Source organism: Choloepus didactylus, chromosome 23 (assembly GCF_015220235.1).
Source record: "Choloepus didactylus isolate mChoDid1 chromosome 23, mChoDid1.pri, whole genome shotgun sequence".
Taxonomy (NCBI): Eukaryota; Metazoa; Chordata; class Mammalia; order Pilosa; family Megalonychidae; genus Choloepus; species Choloepus didactylus.
This window is the reverse complement of record NC_051329.1, coordinates 11427224-11449224: the sequence shown is the minus strand read 5'-3', so window position 1 is coordinate 11449224 and position 22001 is coordinate 11427224. Positions and strand designations below refer to the sequence as shown.

The 22001-nt window shown below is 48.6% G+C and overlaps 1 protein-coding gene and 1 long non-coding RNA gene across 4 annotated transcripts in view; one reads left to right on the top strand and one right to left on the bottom strand.

The window, feature by feature from the left end:
- LOC119519430 overlaps positions 1 to 7302 on the top strand; it is a 52928-nt gene extending 45626 nt beyond the window's left edge. For 2 of the 3 annotated variants that reach the window (XR_005214018.1, XR_005214019.1), the window contains exon 5: positions 2116 to 6042. This is a non-coding gene — a long non-coding RNA (uncharacterized LOC119519430). Of the gene's footprint in view, positions 1 to 2115; positions 6043 to 7285 lie in introns of those variants that run through there. The other variant, XR_005214020.1, reaches the window with a different exon arrangement.
- Positions 1 to 17257, bottom strand: part of ALDH2 (aldehyde dehydrogenase 2 family member) — a 29471-nt gene extending 12214 nt beyond the window's left edge. Inside the window, 6 exon segments of the mRNA XM_037817052.1 lie at positions 207 to 335; positions 881 to 992; positions 2176 to 2255; positions 3711 to 3851; positions 4969 to 5073; positions 17097 to 17257. Coding sequence (XP_037672980.1) covers positions 207 to 335; positions 881 to 992; positions 2176 to 2255; positions 3711 to 3851; positions 4969 to 5073; positions 17097 to 17222 — 693 coding nt within the window. The 5' untranslated portion in view covers positions 17223 to 17257.
- Positions 17258 to 22001: the final 4744 nt, after the last annotated feature.

Below are 22001 nucleotides of genomic sequence, written 5' to 3'. Positions count from 1 at the left end.
TGTGTTTTAAGCCCCCTGGTTTGGGGTACTGTGTTTTGGCAGCCCCAAAGAAGCTAACACAGGGAAGAGAGGAGACGCTTGGCAAGAAATATGGGGGGAGCAGAGCTCAGTCCCTGCTCTACTCCCACCTCCCTCCTTGGGGCCACTCCTTTAGAGCAAGCCTAGACAGAGGCACTTAGAGGTCAAGGTGGAAGGGAGCCACGCACCTCCTTAATCAAGTTGGCCACGTAGAGGGCGGTGAGCGGAGTCTGCTCGGCCACTTTCATCACCACCACGTTTCCAGTCGCCAAGGCTGGGCCCAGCTTCCACGCTTGCATCAGGAGTGGGAAATTCCACTGCAAGAGACAATGGCCCCCCCACACAAGCCTTCCTCTGAGCACTCCACCAGCCAGCAGACAGTGGCACCCCCAGAGGGAAAGTGGCCACCAAGTTCTTAGAACCCCTCATGTGCCCCCCACGATGTGACTGAAGGTTTAAAGTGTATGGACAAGGCAGGTGCTTGATGATAAAATAGCAGCTCACATCTCTTAGTGCTTTGCATGTACGAGGGCACCACAGGAAGCAGGGCTCATGCGTTACTGCCCCCAGTGCCCCCTACCTCCCTAAGTGAGGTCTTATTTTCATTACTCTGTTTACATGAGGGCATTGAGGCTTAAGGGGATAAGTGACTTGCCCAAGATCATGAAGCTAGTGAGTACCAGGGAGGGGACCCCAGCTCAGGTTGACTTTGTTAAAGCCCCTATTCTCAACCACCACTCCATCCCTCCTCCTGACGTCAACCCACAGGACCTCACACCTTTGCAATGAGTCTGTCTCAGATTGCTGGATCTTACTTCCTGTTTTCCAGGCAGAGCCCACGTCACTCTCCGCTAGCACTCACCGGAATGATCTGCCCACACACCCCCACAGGTTCATGGCGGGTGTAGGTGAAGAAGTCCCCATCAGTGGGAATGGTTTTCCCATGGTTTTTATCAGCCCAGCCTGCATGATACCTTAAAATTTAAAAGTCCACAGCTTTAGTCAATGATAGTTAGGGAACCCCGCACATCCCAGCAGAAAGGTAAGACTCAAAACAGACACTTGCTTTGGCATATTCCCAGAAAGACTCAAAGAACTGGTAGGGTCACAGTAACTAGGTTAACACTAGGTAACTAACTTCTAAGCCTCAGAATCCTAAAAACATCAAACTAGGCTCCCTCATCCATCCTACTCTATCCAGTTCTCTGGGGCTGATACCCAGGAATCCATATTTTAACAAAGACCCAGATTTGTTGACATGTGAATGCCGGACCAGCCCAGCTCCAATCCATAGATCCAAGAACCATGGATCAAGTTGAATTCCATGGTGGAAAAGCATGGACCCAACAAATAGCAAGCACTTCCTGTGCACAAAGAGCTATCCTAAGCATCAACCAGTCACCAGAAAAAAAGAAATCACCAGGAGATTGCAAAAATGTAAAACGATCACAGGAGTTGGAGACACTTATTTAGACTCCATCTCTTGGGAAAATCTCTCCGTGTCAAAAGTTGTCACTTAATCATAAATGTTTTCTGTTTCTTCTTGAGTCAGTTTTGGTCATTTGTGTTTTACTAGGAATTTGTTTGTAGTACCCTCTTATAATCCTTATTTCTGTAAGGTCATTTGGGATGTCCTCTCTTTCATTTCTGATTTTAGCTATACGTGTCTTCTCTCTTTAATTTGTTTAATTTGTTGAGCTTTTCAAAGAACCAACTTTTGGTGTCATCGATTTCTACTGTTTTTCTATTCTCTGTTTTGTTTATCTCTACTCTAGTTTTTTTCATTTCCTTCCTTCTTTTGGTGTCATTGATCTCTACTGTTCTTCTATCCTCTGTTCTGTTTATCTCTGCTCTAATTTTTATTATTTCCTTCCTTCTGCTCACTCTGGGTTTAGTTTAATCATAGATATTTTATTGACCAAAAAGGACAAGATGAGGAATAAGAGCTTTGTCAGAGCCATCTGGGTGCAGGTAACATAAACTCACTCTGCCTAACTGAAGCCACTCAGAGACAGGGTGTCTCGAGGGGTGCAAAACGCTGCCGGCTGCCACTCACCACCGCCCATTCCTACTCCCCTGCTTTTCCTTCCTCCCCAGACCACTCGCTCCCTTTTCGCACTGCAAGAACAAGGAGAAACAGGAAACCTGAGCCCTTACCGGAGACATTTGAGGACCATGTCCAAATCCACCAGGTAGGAGGTGATGTAGGGTTTGCCGTTGTCCAGGGTCTCCAAGGCCTGAGAAAAAAAAAGGTCAGCACAGTGCAGGGGAGAAACAAAGCAAGCAGGCTGACGGGCAGTGTTGGAGTGTGCACCGACGGGGGCTGGCAGGAGCCAGGGGTGACAGGCCCCTTTGTGCCACTGAACGCCACTGGCTGGTAAGTGTGTGGACACTTCTGGACCACTGCCCCTCCCTCTCCAAAGGCGGCAGGGGTGGGAATGAGGCGCCAACTCGTCATTCAGTCATTTCACAAGCATTTTTTGCTAGAACTAGGTGCTGGGAACACAGCTACGAGCATGGAGCTTATAGAGCGGAGAGAGGGCGAATAATGACAAAGCCATCAGCGTATGTGTTCAGAGGGCAGGGAAGGAGAAGGTCAGACCTTCTCACCAGGTCCCAGAAACACCTCCCTAGGGGTGCCCTTTAGGTTTGAGCCTGAAGGGTATGTGGGAGGGAACTCAGCCCAAGGCAAGGGACAAACAGCAACAAAGGGAAGCACATCCCAGGCAGAGGGAACAGCGTGCAGAGGCCTGAGGCTTGAAGACACTTGGCAGTGAAGACCCTGATGGATGCTGGCAAGGCCGAGCTGCGTGTGTGAGGGGCGAGCCCGGCGCGGGCTGTGGTGAAGCCAGACCAGGCAGGGCCTTGCGGACTGTGTCAAGGGAACAGGACTTTATCCTAAGGACAGAGGATGCCATGGGCAGCTTAAGAAGGGAGTGCTGTGGCATAATTTGCCTTCTAGAAGGTTCACGCTGGGTGCCGTATGCAGGATGGATTGGGTAGAGGGGAAGGTACTGCCTACCTTTTGGTTTCTTCCACCTTTCACAGCCAGGAGAAGGCACACCGCGCAGAGGGGGACGGGAGAGAGGTCCATCCCTGGGGCTCTGTCTCCAGGAAAGCCTCCCCAGCATGGCTCCTCTCCTTCCCCCAGTCTCTTCCTGTCTGAGCCAAACCTATAGTGTACTGGGGTGAATGCTGACCCCCCCATCCCTGCTGGATTAGGTGTGGGCCCTGATGCAATGATCGGCATCCTTATAAGAAGGAAATATGGACACAGACCCAGACACGAGAGGAGAAGGCCACTGGAGACAGGAAGAGGTAGGAGTGATGCGCCTACAAGCCAAGGAACACTAAGGAGGACCTCACAGCCACCAGAAGCTGGTGGGGAGCCTGGCCCTGCCAATATCTTGATTTTGGACCTTCAGCCTCCAAGACTAGGAGAAAATACATTTCTGTGGTTTTAAGCCCTCAGTTTTATGGTATTTTGTTACAGCAGCCATGGGAAACTGATGCACACTGCATCCAAGGCAGAAGTGAGAGGCTCTTCTGGTTGTGTGCACGGGCGTGACCCAAATGTGTCCACCCTGAGCCATTCCGACCAGCTGCTCGTTGGCGGCGTGGGCCTGCCTGTTTGCAGATGCCTCGAGCCCATTTGCTATGCGGGATGAGAGGGGACAGGGCTGAGGACTCACCGCCAGGTAGCTGCGGTCCCGCTCAATCAAATCAGCCAGACGGTACAGTAGCCGGCCCCTTTCAGAAGCGTCCATCCGGCGCCAGGGCGAACCCAGCCGGAACGCGGCCCGAGCAGCCTTCACAGCCCTGTCCACGTCTTCCTGGAAAACACCCACTGAAGCAGCTCAGGCTTCTCACTGACACCCTCCTCCAAATACCACCCACCCCTCTGCCAAACACACCCACAGAGGCTTCTGGGCACAGACTGGCCACGCAGTCCAGGCTCGTGCAGGGGTCCCTCAGAATCACTGCTTTCAGGCGGCCTCTCTCGTCCCAGAGTTCCCCCTGACAAGCTTCAGGCTTTACCAACAGGGCGAATAACAAAACCTCTTCTCTCCTTCCCAGTGGTCACGGAAGGAAAGAGAATCGTGGCAGTTTCTATTTTCATATTTTCCTCTCAAAATCCCCCAAGAGTTTTGGAGAGAGGAGCCACTTAAAGTTCACTATCTGGAAATTTTATCATTTTTCCCTCTGCCTAAGAAAGCCCAGCAGAATTATCCATTTCTTCTATGATGATGCATTTTCCAACAAATGCCGGTGAACCAGCCTCCCTCTCCTTAGGGAAGCAGTAAAATAAACACAACTAGCATTTTTCATATAGGGAGATGTCTATCTGGAAGCAGGAAGCACAGTTTTCATCAATATTAAACTCCTTACTATCAGGCTACTCCATGAACCAGAAAGATATTCACATTTGCTTTTAGCAGAGGGGGCGGGGGCTTAGACTGGAATACAGAGATGGTCTTACAGAAGGGCACTCTTGAATTATTAATGCCTTGTCTATGAAAAATGAAGTGATTTCACTAAGTGTATAAGACAACTAATTTTTTAATCAAACATAATTTACTACCTATCTAGGACTAGATCTTAGGAGACCCAACTTCTATTCAATAAGATTCCCATCTAGCTGTACTCCTCCCTTCTCTGACCTTCATCTTCTGGGTCTGGAAAGGACAGACTGGATTAGAGGCTCCCAAATTCACTCCCAAGCCTGGAATTCCACACGCTACGTATTATCAAACCCAGGTAGCTTTTTCTGAAGTGACATTTACTTGATTTTTTCTTTCAAATTTTTAACCATTTTCTAAATTATAAAAGCAATGCACGTTCATGGTAAAGTTTCAACCATACAAAACCATATAAAATAAAAAACAAAATCACCCTTGCCCATTGTCCACCCTCCCTGTCCTGGCCCTGAGCTAAATAAGTCATCCTCACCTTGTCCCCTTCAGCCACCTGACAGATGACCTCCCCAGTGGATGGGTTGACAGTGGGGAACGTTTTCTTGCTGATGGCATCATGCCATTCGTTGTCTATGAAGATCTACGATGAGAGAGGAGAAAAGTTTTCAGGATCAGCTCTCAACTCAATTCTAACCATGAGCAATATTTTCAAATATATAACAAACATGAATGCGTATGAATTAGCCTCGGGACAGTGCAGCCTTGGAGCCCACTGGAGTTGGCCACCTTGGGCTTCATGGCCTTGGGCAAGTCGAATGACCTCTCGGAGACTTCGTTTCTTCTGTCTGAAAAATGAGGAGACTGGCTCTCCCGTTCCAGCTTGCTACTGCCGGGTAACTCGGTGGCTCAGAGGAAGGAGCTGTTATTACCACTCACAGCCGTGTCCTGTGTCCGTAACCTGCAGTCCCGGGGCGTGGGCTGACGTGCCAGGTGGCTTCCCCACTCGTGCCAGCAGGGGGCGCTGCCTCCCTGTGCCCAGGCTCACTCCCTGCCTGCATGGCTGTTTCAGGATCAACAGACCTGGCACGTGGCAGCTGCCTTCCCAAGAAGACCCTGGAGGAGGCTCCACGGCCTCTTAAGACCTAGCTTCGGAAGCCACATGCTGCTGGTCAAAGTGAGTCCCAGGCCCAGGCCAGATCCCCAGGGAGGGGGAAAGTGCCTGCACCTCTGCTTGGCAGGAGCTGCAGAGGATCTGCAACCATCTCCACCCTATCACAGCACTGCAGAAAGTTGCTGTGAGGACTGAATTACATGATTCTTTCATTTGCTCAGCAAATATTTAGCGAGTATCTGCCGTGTGCTGTTCTGGGGCAGAGGACATGGTGGAGAACAAAACCACAAAGGCCTTGGAGGTAGGAGTTGTCAGGAGGGCCTCTCTGAGGAGCAGACATGTGACGTGAGCCCTGAAAGACAAGGAGCCACAGGACGACCAGCGGTCCACGCAGTAGGTATTGCAAGTGCAAAGGCCCTGGGGCAGGAATGAGTCTGGTGCTTTTGAGAAAAAAACAAAGGCAGCCAGGGTGGCTGGTGAGCCAGGAAGGAAGTGAGAGCAACGGGGTCAGGGAGAAGGGCAGACCGTGAAGCCCTCAGCTCAGCACCTGGCACATAAGCCAGACTTGGCGATCGCCATCGCCTCGGCTGTGGGCGTTAACAGCGGCCAGGCCAAGCCAGGGCAGCTTGACGCTCATTTCGTGAGGCCGGTGTCAGAGAGACTGGAAGCTTCTTCAGCCTCTCAGACAAAGGATCCTGGCCAAAAGCTTCTGGATCAAGTGCCCAAGTCTGCTCACTGCATGCCAGGAGAGTGCAGAGAATAAATCTTCCAGCTGTTCCCTGACGGCTGGGGAAGCTGGTCTCAAAGGGAGGGGTCTGTGGTCACTGCACCAGGGCTAGAGCAAAAGCCACAGGTGGCTCCCCTCTATGTGGGACCTGACTCCCAGGGGTGTAAATCCTGGTAACGCAGGATATGACTCCCGGGGATGAATCTGGACCCGGCATCGTGGGATTCAGAATATCTTCTTGACCAAAAGGGGGATGCAGAATGAGACGAAATAGTTTCAGTGGCTGAGAGATTTCAAATGGAATCTAGAGGTCACTCTGGTGGACATTCCTATGCACTATATAGATAACACCTCTTAGGTTTTAAATGTATTGGAATAGCTAGAAGTAAATACCTGAAACTACCAAACTCCAACCCAGTAGTCTGGACTCCTGAAGATGATTGTATAATAATGTAGATTACAAGGGGTGACAGTGTGATTGTGAAAACCTTGTGGATCACACTCCCTTTATCTAGTGTATGGATGGATGAGTAGAAAAATGGGGATAAAAACTAAATGACAAATAGGGTGGGATGGGGGGATGGTTTGGGTGTTCTTTTTTCACTGTTATTAAAAAAAAAAAGCCACAGGTGGGATGCAGACAAGGATGGTCACTGAGGCCAGCTCTCTACCTTCCTTCCCTGAGGGGTCTCCTCAGCCCCAGCACCCCAGTGTGGTCTGGCCGTGCCTTACGACCCTTGGAGTCATCTGCCCTCACTCTGGACCAGAAGCTGTGACCATTTGCCAAACCAGGCCACCAGGCAAAGCCTGGAGCTTGGCTCAAGCTGGGGCCAGCAGGGCCGGGGGACAGAGGGGCAGCTCCGTGGTCAAGAGTGGGGAGTTGAGACCCGAATCTAGACGTATCTGGGCTCTTTTGGCCCCAGTTGTGCCACGTGGGGCAAGTCACTTCACCTCTCAGAGGCTTCATTTCCTTATCCATAAAGAGAGGACCGCAAGAGTGCCTTCCCCACACAGGGGCAGGAGGGCCACTGAGAAAATGCATCTGCGTGTCCGCACCACGCCGGGCAAGAGGTAAGTGTGCAAGGCTGTGATGGTGAGCGAGGTGCCACAGGAAGGATCCTGAGGGGCAGCTGGGCTCAAGTTCCCTACTTCTACGCCACCCTTCCTCCCCACTGTCTCTTTGGAACCTGCAGCTCTGCACCCACAGCAAAAGGACCTTGGCATTTGGCAAGACAAGGTGGGTAAACATTAACCCCAAATCTTGTGAAATACATATTTGGGTGCTTTCATATTAGTTGGTTGGTGATTAATCTTTGCAGAACGAGAGCCTTTGTTTCTTCCTGTAGGAGGGGCTGGGAGCGGACTGATGGGTCCTTTACAGAGGGAGGAATCACGTGTGCAAGTGGAGTTCAGTTTCAAAGCCAGGCAGCCCTGAGTCCACATTTTTTTTTAATTGAAGTGAAAATTACATAACATAAAATTAGTCATTTAAAGTGAACAATTCAGAGGCTTGTAGTACCTTCACAGTGTTGTGATTGCCACCTCTATGTAGTTCCAAATACGATTTCATCACGGGAAACGGAAACCCGTTATCAGTAACTCCGTGTTCCCCTCTCTCCCCAGCCCCTGGCAACCCCTCATTTACTCTCTAGGTCTCTATGGATTTGCATTTTCTGCACATTTCATATAAATGAAATCATGCAACATGTGACCTTTGGGGTCTGGCTTCTTTCACTTAGAATAATGTTTTCATGGTCTATCCACATTGTAGCAGGATCAGAACTTTTCCTTTTATGACTGAATAATATTCCGTTGTACGGAAACACCATGCTTTGTTTATCCATTCATCCGCTGATGGACATTTGGTTGTTTCCACGGTTTGGTGACTGAATAGAACACGCGTGTGCATATATCTGTTTGATACCAGGTTTTGATTCTTTTAGGTATGTATCTAGGAGTGGAATTGCTGGGTCATACAGGAATTTTATGTTTAATGTTTTGAGGAACCGCCAAACTGTTTTCCACAGCAGCTGCACCATTTTACATTCCCACCAGCAGTGCAGGAGGGTTCAAGTTTCTCCACAACCTTGCCAACGCTTATCTTATTTTATTCTAGCCATCCTAGTGGGTGTGAAATAGGATCTCATTGTGATTTTGATTTGCTTTTCTCTGATGACTAATGACACTGAGCATCTTTTCACGTGCTTGTTGGCCATTTGTTTGTCTTCTTTGGAGAAATGTCTATTCAGGTCCTCTGCCCAGGACCGAGTTGTGGGAGGGCAAATTTTGACTCTGGCAGCATTTCTCAGCCGAGGTCCCTGAGCACATGCCTCCCCTCTCTGAGAATCGGCTTCCTCCTCCTGGTGAATGTAGAGGAGAGAGAACCTCATGGGGCTGCCAAGAATTGGAATAATGCCTGCGAAGGGCTTGGCAAAGGCAGAGCAGCCTGCAGCCATCTGCTGGGCACTGGTTTCCCTGTCTGTCTTCACCTCCCACAGAGGCTCCGGTTTCACAGCCTCACACCCACAGCTTCATGCCTCCTTGCGGTTATGGAGCATGTGGGCAAGTGGAGGACAGGCCCCAGCACCATGGGATGAGGTGGCCGAGTCTGAGGGTGCAGCGTCACTCCGGGCAGGCCCCTGCAGTACGCCCCGGCTCCACTGAGGAGGATGCCCACCCTGCAGAGGGGCTGGTTCTCCCTGGCCACCGGTTCCCCTGCCTCCGTCACTGCTCGGCTGCCCACCTGTCATGGAAACAGCATCTACTGGCTGCTCATTACCTGGCAGCCCCTGAACCAGGAGCTTCACTACTCAGATTATTCCCATTTAGTCCTCACAGAAAACCTAGAAGGTGGGCATTGTTCTCTTTATTTCAGAGAGGAGGAAGCTGAAGCACAGAGAGGCCAGGCCACTTGCTCAAGTGCACAGAGCAGTGAGTGGCAGAGCCAGGATTCGAACCCAAGCCCTTGGGACTCCAAGGCCTGGGCTCTTTGCCCAGTCTTCCCTCTGGCTGCTACCAGGCCTGCACTTAGTGAGGTCAGAGTCCCTTCCCACAATTGACTTACTGCCCCATCACGATTTCACATTTTTGTTCTGGTTGTGTAATGAGCACCGAACTCCAAGTCAGATAGGCCTGTGTCCAGCAAAGGGTCCCCCTCACAGGCTGTGCCCAGGGCAGACCAGCAGCCCTCCAGGTGCTTCCTCACCTAACAGGTCAGGTGCTGGGGTGAGGATGAAAAGGGTGCAGGCCTCACACACTCCTCACAACTGCAGTGACTATGTATTGTTCTGGACCCTGCATCTCTCTCAGGCTAAAGATCCTCGGGCGGAGGGCCAGGGCACAGCTGCGTCCTCAATTAGTTTGTCCTGAAAAAAAAAAGGCTTGTTGATTTCCAAAGCCCAGGAAGCATGAGGCAGTGAGGTGGTCGGTCTGGCCAAACCCCCACCAGCCTCACCCCTTCCTCCCCGGGTGGCCCCCCAGTCTCACACTGGGCACTGGAAGGACCATTCCATGGCATCCGTTTGTCTTTCAAGCCCTTAATTCACTGGGTCTGGCAGAATTTTAAAAATCCCATCCTCTCTTCTCAACTGGATCCACCTAACAGGAAGTTGGCCCTTCCTCCAGTGTAGATGTCGCTTCTCCTGGAGCCCAATTTCAGTGGCCCCTCCCTCGGAGAGAGCTGGGATAGAAACGGTCCTCGAACCGAGCCCTCCTCTCCTGCCAAGTTCTTTGTCAAGGGATGAGAATTTCACAGCAATTTCTCTTGAGTAAACACAAGGATAGACTCCAGGCCAAAAGCTGTATAACCTCCCGGCCTTGAAACCCAAAGCTTGACTTACATAACATGCTTAGCTCGGTCAACCCGGGCTGGGGCTCCTCCCTGCTGCCCCTTCAGTTTCCAGAAGCAGAGCCACTTCCTAGCAACCTCAAGAGTGGACGGCTGGCAAAACACTTAGAGCTCTTTCATCCAAATATTTTACTTCCTATGCATTATAATAAACAATTCCTCCTTCATTTTGTAAGAACTGGAGTCATTCATCCATGTTCCCAGTAAGCTTGAAGGGAGTGTCTTCACAATGCCGGCACTATGAGCAAAACAGAAACGTCCAGTTCCTTGGAGCCAGCATCCTAATGGAGAGGCTCAACAGAAAAGCCAACAGAAGACGCGGACAGAGACGTGTACACAGATGTTCACAGCAGAGTTCTTCTCAACAGCCCAAAGATGGAAACAACCCAAGAGTCCATCCACAGAAGAATGGATAAACAAAGTGTGCTATTTCCACACAGTGGAATATTACTTGGCCATAAAAAGAGTGAAGTCCGTGCTACAACATGGATGAACCTGGAAAACATTATAACCGAGTAAAAGAAGCCAGAATCAAAAGGACAAATAGTGCATGGTTTCACTTATGTGAAATATCTAGAATAAGCAAAGTCACAGAGACAGAAAGTAGATCAGAGGCTCCCGGGAGCCAGGGGGAGGGGGAGACAGGGAGTGCTGGCCTAAAGAGTACAGTGTATCTATTTGGGGTGATGAAAAAGTTGTGGAAGTAGACAGTGGCAGCACCACACTGTGAATGTAATTAATGCCACCGAATTGTACATTTATAAAGGGTTAAAATGGCAAATTTTATGTTATACATATATTACCATAATTTAAAAAATAAAAGCAAGCAAAAGTCGGAAGTGAAAGCAAACAGGCTCAACAGACGGGGGGCGGGGGGTGGGGGACGCCAGCAAGCAAGGGTTCAAGGCCAGGAGGAACTGAAAGGGGGCACCATGGCCGCAGCGGCATGGTGAGGGGAGGGCAGAGGGGCTGAAGGGGGTGGGGATGGGGGGGCACACCATACAGGGTTCCAGTGCAGGACCTACTGTGTGCCTGGAACTGTGCTCAGCACCAGGGCTACGGCAGGGAACGGGACAGATGCAGGGAGCCTCCGTCCTCGCTGGGGATAATACACTTTCTACTTCATCACTTGTTTTTCTAAGTTAACAGTTTATCTTGGATGTCATTCCCCAGTCAAATCTGCCTTGTTACTTTGAGCTACGGCGCATTCCTCAATTTATTTAACCATTTCCCACGAATGCACTTTTCGGACAAATTTTCACTATTCCCAACAGTGTTGCTGCAGCAGACATCCTAATACATCCATCTTTGCAAACTTGGGGCAGATTTCTGTATAAAAAATAGAATTGCTGAGTCAAAGGCTAGTACAGTTCTTCACTCCCTAGGATATCTTGCTTTCGGGGCTCCTGCAGATTAGGAACCGCAAAAGGGACAGAAATCTGCGGGGCAGGGCAAGGGTTAAAGCTGGGGCAGACTCAGCAGAGCTGTGGACAGGGCGGCTGGATCCTGGGGAGGAGGCCAAAAGAAGAGGACGGCATGGCATCCCAGCCCATGACAACAGTGGGCATTCACCATCTGCCAAGGTCGCCAATAAAAGATCAAATTGTGTTCAGTAGCCCCGACTTAAGGAGGCAGGGCACGTTCTACAAAGATTTTAGTCCAAGCTCTGATGCATGAAGGGACTGGGGATCTGTTACCCAGGAAATCTACCGCCCTGGGGTACCTTATTTTCCCAAAACCGTGAGTGAGCAAATGGTGTGGTTTTCTAACACCTGAGGTTACAATCTGTCTGGCATTTGCTCTTTAGCTGTCTGTTATTAACTGCTGGGCAATAGAGAACAGATGCTCTCTTTTGTATTTTAAGATCTGGAGGAGAAAAGTTCAAGAGAGACATGGAATGGCACACACCCACACTTCACAGAAATCGTCTGGAAGCCTGGAGGTCCGCTCGTGGTTAAGGCCAAGGCCAGGCATCCTCCCCACTTGCTGGAGCCCTTCTGGCACTGGACTGTCAGTTGTTCCGCAGTCCTGGCCCTGAAGCAATCTTCATTGTTTGGAGATTGTGTTGAGGGTTTGGCAACTTCTGTCTTGCAGTGGTTGCCCTCCTTCAGCCAATTTCAGCAACTCCCTGCATGTCCCACTCATGTTAACTCCCAAATACTTTACAATGAAGGCCTGAAAATGCTGAGTTCCCATTCAGCAAGCTTTTCCCTCCTCCAGGAACCCAATTTGTAATGTTTCATAAGTGGCAACCAACCATGCGTTCAATAAATATTTACTGAGCAGGGATTATCTGCCAAGTTTGGTAGCCGGTGCTGGGAACACAAATGAGAACAACTTAAACGTGGCTCCTCCCTTCCAGTACGTTCCTTCCAGTACATTTTTCTACCTTTTATACGGCGATATATCTATCCACATGCACTGTAAAACTTTGTATTGTGAAGTTTTAAAATTTCCATAATTTCACATTGTGCAGAATGCAGGAAGTCTTCCTCCCCCACCTTGAAACATGGCTGAGATCCATGATGTGGGTATATGTTATTTCAGTTAATTCTTTGTAACTTCTGCAGGCATCAAATTATTCCTTCCTATAACTGTTATATTTTATTCACTTGCATCCCTCCTGAGGGCAGTCTGGCTTGTTTCCAAGCTTTTGCTAATACTAACTGTTGCAATGAACATTTGTGCTAGCCTATGCATATTTCCAGTGCAGACTTATGTAACACTTGACTTTTTGTATTGACAACATACTACATTGTAATCAGAAAACTCCGTATACGGAGTTTCCTTTTTGCCAGGTCTCTGTTTCCTGAGTGTTGTGGCAGTGGCTAAAAATAAAAATGCATTTTCAATTCACCCCGAACTTCCATTAAACTTTAATCACAATCTTGTTCACCCCTTCAGGAAATAAATTACAACGGTACCACAGAAGACAGTTATGCATTATTATATTATAAGTTTCACGCCATTGTCATTCCAGCTCTTCTTTAAGGTACACAGTAAATTTGCAACAGATATGTAGGGACCTTAACCATGAGCCAGGCACTGGCTGAGGATGGACAAGGACTGATAGCTGAATAAGTAGAAAAAATACTCAATATAATTCTTTAGCTGAAAAATGCTTAGCATAGTCTTCAGTAGCCAAAAAAAAAAAAAAAAAAAAAAAAAAATTCATTATGATTACTCCACTCAAGCAGCCTTTAGTTACTCAAAGCTTAAAAAGCTCTTGTTCAAATAACTTGCTGTTGTTCTAATCTCAACAACAAAAAAATTTACTCTGTTCCCATGAACTCTCCCCACATTGCAACGGGTATCAGCAGATAGTCTGATGGCCAGTGCCTTTTTCTTGAAAAACAAGCCTGAATGAGGGGAGGACTTTGAGATAACAGGAGACGGTGGCCAAACAGCTTTTTCTCTCCTATTTTTTCCCCTTCTTCTAGATTCTGGCCATTTCTTCATCTGTTTTGGGTTATAAAAACCCAAACCACTCTTCTCACTCTGCACTGGTCTTGGAAAGTTTTTTTCCTCCAGTTCCTTGTTGACGCATCTTCAGTAAACTCACCTTCTCACCAAAGCAGAGAGACTTGTTTCTCTGTCTGATGAGGGATCAAGTGGGCCTGACTATTTAGGACCATGTTTTCTGACGATAACAGGATGACCCGGTTTCATCCTCACAGCAACCCTAGGATGTAGATGGGATTTTCACCCCATTTTATAGACAAGGCAGCTGAGGTACAGGGTTTAATCATACCACTCTCTGCCCCTGAGGTACAGGGTTTAATCATACCACTCTCTGCCCCTGCGCACACTCCTCTCCCCTATTTTGTTTTTCTCCATAGCACTAATCGCCTTGCACCATAATATGCGCTTCACTGATTGCTTTGTTTGTCTCCACCTTCCAGAAATCAGCCTCCCACAGCCAGGGATTCTTGTTTCTTTTGTTTATTGGAACTGATGGTGCTCAGGAAATGTCTGTTAAACAACTGAATCTGCCCAAGATCGTATCAACTCGTGAGTGGCCGGTAGTGTGACTCCAGACTACGAAATGGTGTCTGACAATAATACTTCTTCGTTATTATGGACAAATATGAATTGGGATGTTGAAGACTTTTACTAGCCAGGCCCCATACAGAGGGATTACTTTGCTGAAAACACTGTCTCTTGGATTTTCCTCTGCATTGTCTTTCCAGATTTTAATTACTCTTCACATTAGAGAGGAAAAAAGAATGAAAAAAGGGAATTATTTCATCAACAGAGGTGTGTCTCCAAAACTGCCAAGGAAACACGCTCATCACCAGCTCCCCAAGACTGGGGGAAGAACAACAACATCCAGACTTTCTGAACCCCACCAAGAAGTGTCCCCCACCCTGCAGTTTCCACTGGGACAAGGTAGAGGCAGAAAGACCAGCCCAGCCACCCCACTCTACTTCTTTGGGGTTGAGAAACAGGTGGGAGGAAGAACTAACCCATCATCTGTTGCCTCCGGCTCCAGGAGAGACCCGACAGGTTTGTTGTGCCCCATGCCCCCGGAGCCCATAAACTCCCGAATGCCCAGAAAACCCAGGACCCACAGAAGCAACTTCACAGCCTATCCAGAGTAGTCCTATTTTGGAAACTGACTCCAGAACAGTTCTTTAAACTTCAAGGAATCAATAACCACCATCCCTGAAAAAAGAAGGGGAAAGGTCAGGCATATGATCTAGCTGGCACCCAGCATCTCTGGTAAGAGACTTACAAGATTTTAGATTAGATGGCAAGGTTTGCCACAGAGGAACACTGAAAACAGCCCAAGGGCCATTAAGAGGGGCCCTTTGCAGCACGTTGCTTCCAGAGCGTGGAATGCCTTGCTGTCCTTGAAAAGGATAAATAAGAGCTGGATGTAACTGACCTACAAAGATAATACAGATACACTGTTCAATGAAACAGGGAGCTTCTCAACAGTATGTGGGAGGATCTCATTTACATAAAAAAGAAAAAATCTGGCTCATGCTCTGTCTCATACACTCATTCTTTCTCTGTCTCTCTCTCACACACACACCTGTAAAAGTAAAAAAAAAGAAAAAGAAAAAAAAAATCAGCAAGATCACAGACCTACCTGTTAACAGTGCTTTTAGAGGGGGTGCAATGGAGGATCCAGGAAGTTTACGTTGGGAACGTTGGGATTCTCTGGGCTTTTACACAATGAGCACGTGTTACTTGTATGATTTCAAAAAGTCGTAACAAAAAAAAAAAAAAAAAAAAAATCACCCTGCTCCCCCAGCCTACTTTCCTGGGTTAAATCTGGAAAATAGCATTCCTACTATCTACCAGACCTGGGCCTGTGTTTGGACCCTGTTTCCTCATGTCCCTGTGAACACAAAGAGTGAAGATCTTAATTAGATTTCTGTGATCACAAAGGCTCAGAGTGCTTCCACCTTTCCCTGGAGGATATTTCTGCTTCATCTTTTCGAAGTTCAAGTTATCCAAGCATGAAGTCCCCAGTTAAGCAGCAAAGCAAGGGAGCATTAGTGGCTGCATCTTTGGCTTGTGTGATGCAAAGGATATTTTATTTTATCTCTCATTTTATTCCCCAGCAAATGACCATTTCTAAAATTCCTTAAAAATTACACAGCTGTGCTTTAACCCTGTCACCTTGTGCAGGTTTTCAGTCAAGCTCTGGACAGACAAGCAGGTTCACTGTTGAAAGCAGCCAGTTGTGGGCTGGCTAGACAGCACCCCAAGTCAGCAAGGATCCCAAAGGGTTGGATGCCCCTTTCTTTTCAGATGCCTAAAGCAGCACCAACAGTACCATGGAGTATTCTGGTTAGGAGTTCACACTTTGCAGTCTAGGTGTGAACCCCAACTTTTCCACTGACTTTGAGCTTTAGGCAGTTACTCTTTGTGACTCAGCCTGTTCATCTGTAAAATACAGATAATTGCAGTATTACCTCGCTGAATTGTTAAAGAACAATTCAGGCAAATGCTTGGAATAGTAGCTGGCATAAAAGATGTGCACACAGAATAAGAGCTGTTATTACACTTAACGCCTACCAAATGTAAGAGACCCTGTGCTAACGCGTGTATATCACTCGCATTTACTCCCACAACCACTCTCTAAAGTAGACACCCTTCCCGTTTTACAGATGAAGAAATTTAAGCTCAGAGCAGTGCAGCAACTGGCACTTGTTGCAAAGCTAAACGAACTCTTTCTTAGCCAATTTCCTCTCTGAATTCCAGCACCTCACCAAACTCAAAGATGAAAAGAGAAAATGTTCCAGAGTCCTGTGGATCGATTTTTTTTTTTTTTTTTTTTTTTTTTTTTTTTAATATCCTGGAAAGCCCCTGCTCTGCTTGGTCGGAAGCCACACGGACGCCATTTAGGGATCACGCCATCGAGGGGAATGTCCCCCACCCCATCCCAATGCCCAGCGGTGGAAACAGAGGGGAGCGCAGGGTGGCCTTGGCCTTTCCCGGAGAAGTGGCAATGCTCAGCTATAAATTACCCCTCCTTCCCTCTCGAGTTCGCGTTTCCTGTTGAACTTTGTTGAACGAGGGCAGGAGTCAAGAGGGAAAAGATAACCAAGAATAAGACCGTAGAAATTTCTGCAGAGAGACTGAGACCACACGTCTGGTGGGCTACGGGAAGACAATGCGCAGACAAAGCGGCGACTATTTCGCCTGGAAGCCTCGGACCGCTCGGGAGGACTCGGGAACCCCGAGACTTGGCGCAGGAAAACCGCCCGCGGCTGGAGACAGACCAATGAGCCGCCGAAGTCACAGCTGGATAATGGACCGTGACTGTCCGTGGTGGCGAAGGGGCCCCAAAATGCTCGCGGGAAGGGAAGGTGTGCGTAAAGATCACCCACAGTAACCGCCTCCGGGGCCCCACATGGGTAAACTGAGGCCCAAAGCGGGGAAGGGACCTGGGGAGATTGCCGGCTCCGATCCCGCCGGGACTCGGGAAAGAACAAAGCGCGGCCCGGGGGCCCGGGGGCTCACCTGGTTGTAGAAGACCTCGGGCTGCTGGTTGGGGGCCGGCACCGCCGAGGAGGCGGCGGCGGACAGGAGGCGGCGGCCCAGGCGGGGCCCGAGGCCGGCGGCGGCGAGGGCTGCAACGCGCAACATGCTGCAGCGGGAGCTGAGTGCAGAGAGGCGCGGGCGGCGGCGGCCCAGGCGGAGGTCACTCGCCCGCGCCCTCTCCCCGCCCCCGGCCCGGCCGCCAATGGGCAGGCGCGGGGCGGGGCTCCTGCCTGCCACCGCCCCCGACCGGCCAATGGGAGAGGCGTGGTGGGGGGCGCTGGAGCCCGGGCGCTCTGGGCTGGTGCCCCGCCGCGCTCTCCGCGGCCTCCGCCCCCACCCGCCCGCGTGGCGCGCCGGGGACGGGTAATGACCCCACCTCCCGAGTTCAGGCCGCTGCTTTGAACCCCCGGGCGCCTACACGGTGGGAGATACAGCCGCAAACACCAGATGTTTCTTATCGAAGGAAGGGTTACGAAGGAGATGACGAGGGTCACGAGCTGGCTGGGGCCGAGGGCACTGTTTGGAAATATAGAGGTCAGGGAGTGACGAGAGAGGCGTGAATGAGGAGAGAGGCTAGTCAGGTAAAGCTCTAAGGAAGAGCATGGGGGGCGGGAGGGAGCCCGGGCATTGCAGAGACCCCATACCCCGAATTCAGCACGCATTGGTTGAACCCCTAATGGGAACAAGGGGGAGTGATAGGAGATGAGGAGAGAGAGGTGAGCACGGGCCAGACACACAAGGCCCTGTTAGCAGTGGTGAGGAGGTTGGAACAGAAGGATGACTGCCAAGATTAGCGTTCCTTAACTGGGCAGAGGTAGAAAGTTAGGATTTTGCAAATCGTTTTAGTCCGCAGACGTCTCTGAGCTGGACGCCGCTGATGCCAGGAAAATGAGAGAACCCTGACTAGGACGGAGGTGGGCGGCAGGTCAAATGTGTCCATTTCAACCAGGTAAAGCCCACAAGAGCCCAAGGAGGAGGCACAGCAACCTGCGAGAGGAGCTGACCTATGGCAAAGATGAATATGTTTTTCTTTTATTTAGTTAAAGCAGTTTTATTTGCATAGCATACAGTGCATCCAACGTGTAAAATCAGGGTTCTGAGAATAATCACCGAGTTGTGCTTTCATCCCCAAGATCAATTTTAGAACATTTTCATGACTCCAAAGGAAAAAAAAAAATATATCCCTTATATCCCGTTATTGACACACAGCATTGGTGTGGAAACGATGCATGTGTTTTGACAGCAGAGAATTGGGGGAAAGGGGCACAGCTAGGCAGCACGTGTTCAAGAAGCTCTTTGAGACTGGAGCCCCTTGGGACCAAAGAGGTTGCCAAGGCTAACAGTGAAGTACCAAGCAAACGTGTTGATCTGAGAGCCGAAGAAGACCAACAATGTGTGTGGTTTTGCTTTGCTTCGGAGAGCTAGTATATTCTCAAAAGGATAAAGTAGCAGGAATGCTGCCACAGGTACGCCCCAAAATTCCAGTAGCTAAATACAATCAACTCCCCACTTAAGTTGTAAATCACATGGTGTTCTCCTCCATTAGGCAACTCAGGGACCCAGCTCCTTTATTTGTTCAACCCTGACATGGACACCTGGTTTCCAAAACGGTTCTAGGGCTCAGCGCCACTCCAGATAACCCGAGGGAGAGAGCGCAAGGACGAGAGAGAAAAACCTTAACGATGTCACGTGGGAAGGTTTATGGGCTGGGCCTCTTTGATTGGCTAGAATTCAGGCACGTGATCCATCAGTCCTCGAAGCAAAGGAGTCTGGGAGATGGTCACGCTGTGCGCGAAGGAGGAAGGAGAAACCGGCTTCGAGGGCCCCCAGCTAGCTGGACGGCGCAGAGACCTGAAAAGTGAGTGTCCTTCCAGTCACTGACTGCAGCCCAGAGACCCTCCCTTCCCTTCTGCAAAGCACTGTGACTTTTTGTGACTTGGTGGCGTGGGAAATCACTCTAACAGCACGAGGAGGGCTTCCCCATTCCCTTTAACCGCTACGTAGTATTCCACTGGATAATTGTACCTTGATTATTTTATTACTGTCCTATGGAAGGACGTGTAAGTTGTTTCCAGTGTATACTCTTGATATACGTCAAGATACATTCATAGACATGGACTCACTAAGTCAAAGGGCATTTACAGTTTCAAAGCAGAGATTGCTGTATTGCCCTCCAAGGTTTCATCAGTTTAGTATCCCACCCCTGCTCTCCTCATATCTGAGTATGCCATTTCCTCCCACCCTCACCAATACAATTTATCAGATTTTTTCTTTTAACTTACTAGGCTGAAAGGTGAAAAATAATATTAATTTGCATTTCCCTTATGTGTGAGCTTGAGTGTCTTTGTCTATATGAAGTCATGTGTTTTTCCTCTGTTCATGTCCCTTGCTCATTTTTCAGTAGGATTGATTGTTGTCTTTAAAATTGATTTGAAAGTGCTTTGTATGTATATCAAGGCAATTAACATTTTGTCTGTCATATGTGGTACCAATACTTTCTGCCAATCATTTATCTTTTTATTTTGTTAATGGTGTATTTTTATCTTACAGATTTTTTTTTTTTGTTAGTGTTTTCTTTTATACCTTCTGGCTTTTATGTCATGCTTAGAATGCCTTTTCCACTCTGAGATTATAAACACAAAAAAAGTCTCCCATATTTTTTTAGTACAGTACTTTTGTTGCTCATACTTAGCACTCTAAATTTTAATCCTTTTGAGAATTTATTTGGTATAAAGAGAGATTTACATGCTCCTCAGATTTCTTGACACTGTTTATTCAATAATCCATCTCTCCACCAGTATGAAAAGCCACCTTTTCATACACTAAATTCCCTTATGTATTTGAGTGATTCTAAACTGTGTTCTATTTCATTGATCTATTTTCATATGCCAAGAAGACATTGTTTTGGTCACTGAAGCTTTCTCATAAATCTTAATCTCTGGTACTGTCATTTTTGTTACCCCAGATTTGTATGCCCTGAAGCAATGTATTCTCATGTATCTTTTTGAGGGTTCCCTCTGAGGATGGCACGGACAATGGGTTTTAGAAGGGAGACAGGCAGGACGCAGAGCGCTGAAGTGAGAGATGATGGGGGCCTGATTGGAAACCTTCAGGATGGCTGGGAGAGAGAGCGTGGAGGTGGGATTGAGAGGTAGCTGTGGAGATGAGGGTTAGGGAAGAACTGGGGACAGTGCTAAGGTTTCCACCATGTGCTGTTCGCCAAGATGGAAGGCCAGGAAAAGCAGCAGATTTGGTCAGGAGGTGGGAAGGAGAGAATGAGTTAGCTTAGATATTTAGTTGTCCAAGGGTGCATCAATGGGCTTGGGCCCTGTGTGTGTGCATGGTGTATGCCAGGATCTTGCACACAAGTTAGTTAACAGGCTCATTTTTTCCAGCTTGTGTGTCTGTGGGACTCGCCCTTCCCCAACAGCAGCTTTTCTCATCTCTGGCTGCCTAGTTTTCCTCATATCTTCCCATGCCCATCCTACCCTCTCTACTTATGGAAATCTCAAATCCCGTCTTTTGCTGGAGGCTTCCCTAACCATACCAGTCTTCCTAAACTGCTTTCACACAGACTTCCACTCAAGGTCAACAAAATACTTCTGACCAAGGTCAACCACTATGTGCTGACCTAATATAATTGTGGCTCCATCTCTCCAAAGCATTAACTGAAATGTAACTCTCAACCAAGATCTCTCTGATAGTCTGTATGACTCTTTTCTCTCTTCCACTTTTCATTCAATGTTTTCTCTTTCTTAGTAAGTCTTCATTCTGATAAAAATCTTTTTTCTAGCTCCAGCTTCCTCTCTGGCTTTCCATTGCCCCTATCTGTGAATTCATTGCCACAAATGGAACTGTTAGAAGCAAAGTAGCATTAGATGTCTGACATTTGGTTGGTTGGTTCCCGTTCTGACACCCTGACTTTATCTAATGTCAGTTTTTAACAAACAAACAAACAAACAATGGATGTCATGTAGGGGGATTCAAAGCAACATTTAAAGACATTCTCCCTAACAAGCAGAAGGAAAAATAGCGTCCTGCCCTGTGCTCAGCCACTCTCCTTGTTTGCACAAGCACAGAAACTTTGATGCTTGGTTCCACACACCCCACATGTCGAGCCAGGCCCCCATGGCAAACACACCCCCATGGAGCCTACCCCAAGGCTGTTGAGGGGGACTCAGCGATAACCTGGCATTTGAAATAAAATCCTCAGGAGAAACTCGAGTATTTTCTTCAGGGCAGAGGATGCTCTCCTTGGTGAGGCAGCCAGTGCCTTTCAGGAAGTCCCTGAGAGATCCTGAAACAGCTGTGCCTCTGAGTGGAAGGTGTGAAAAGAGCCCCAAAGTCTGAATTTAGGGTTGACTGTGCTGACTAGCCGTGTGATCTTAGGCAAGTCACATAACCTCTTTGAACCTCAGAGCCGTCATCTCTAAAACAGGAAAAGTACCTGCCAGTTGTTGTAAGCATTCAAAACTAATACATAGTTCTTGGTGCTGGTTTGGACTAATAACTAGGAGCAAGTATTGTTACCTCCAGCTGGTGCCTCTGCTCTGCGGGGTGCTCAGGTCGGGAGGGTCCAGCTGGCTTCATAAAGTAGGGCCCCCAAACAAGCAGCACTGGCCTCACTTGGGAGCGTGTTAGACCTGCTGAGTCCAGCTCTGTGTCTCAGCCAAATCGCCAGGTAATCCTTTTGCACATTAAGGATGAGAAGCTTTGCGGTCTGAGCCCTGGCTTAGGTACAGCCTCCTCCTCTTTAGCAGACTCCCTTCCTGAGTCCAGCCACATGTGAGTGACTGGCAGGAATCGTGGGCTCACTATGAGCTGGGCACCGAGTGTCATCACATTCAGTCCTCAGACAACCCTGGAAGGGCAGTCGCTTGCCCA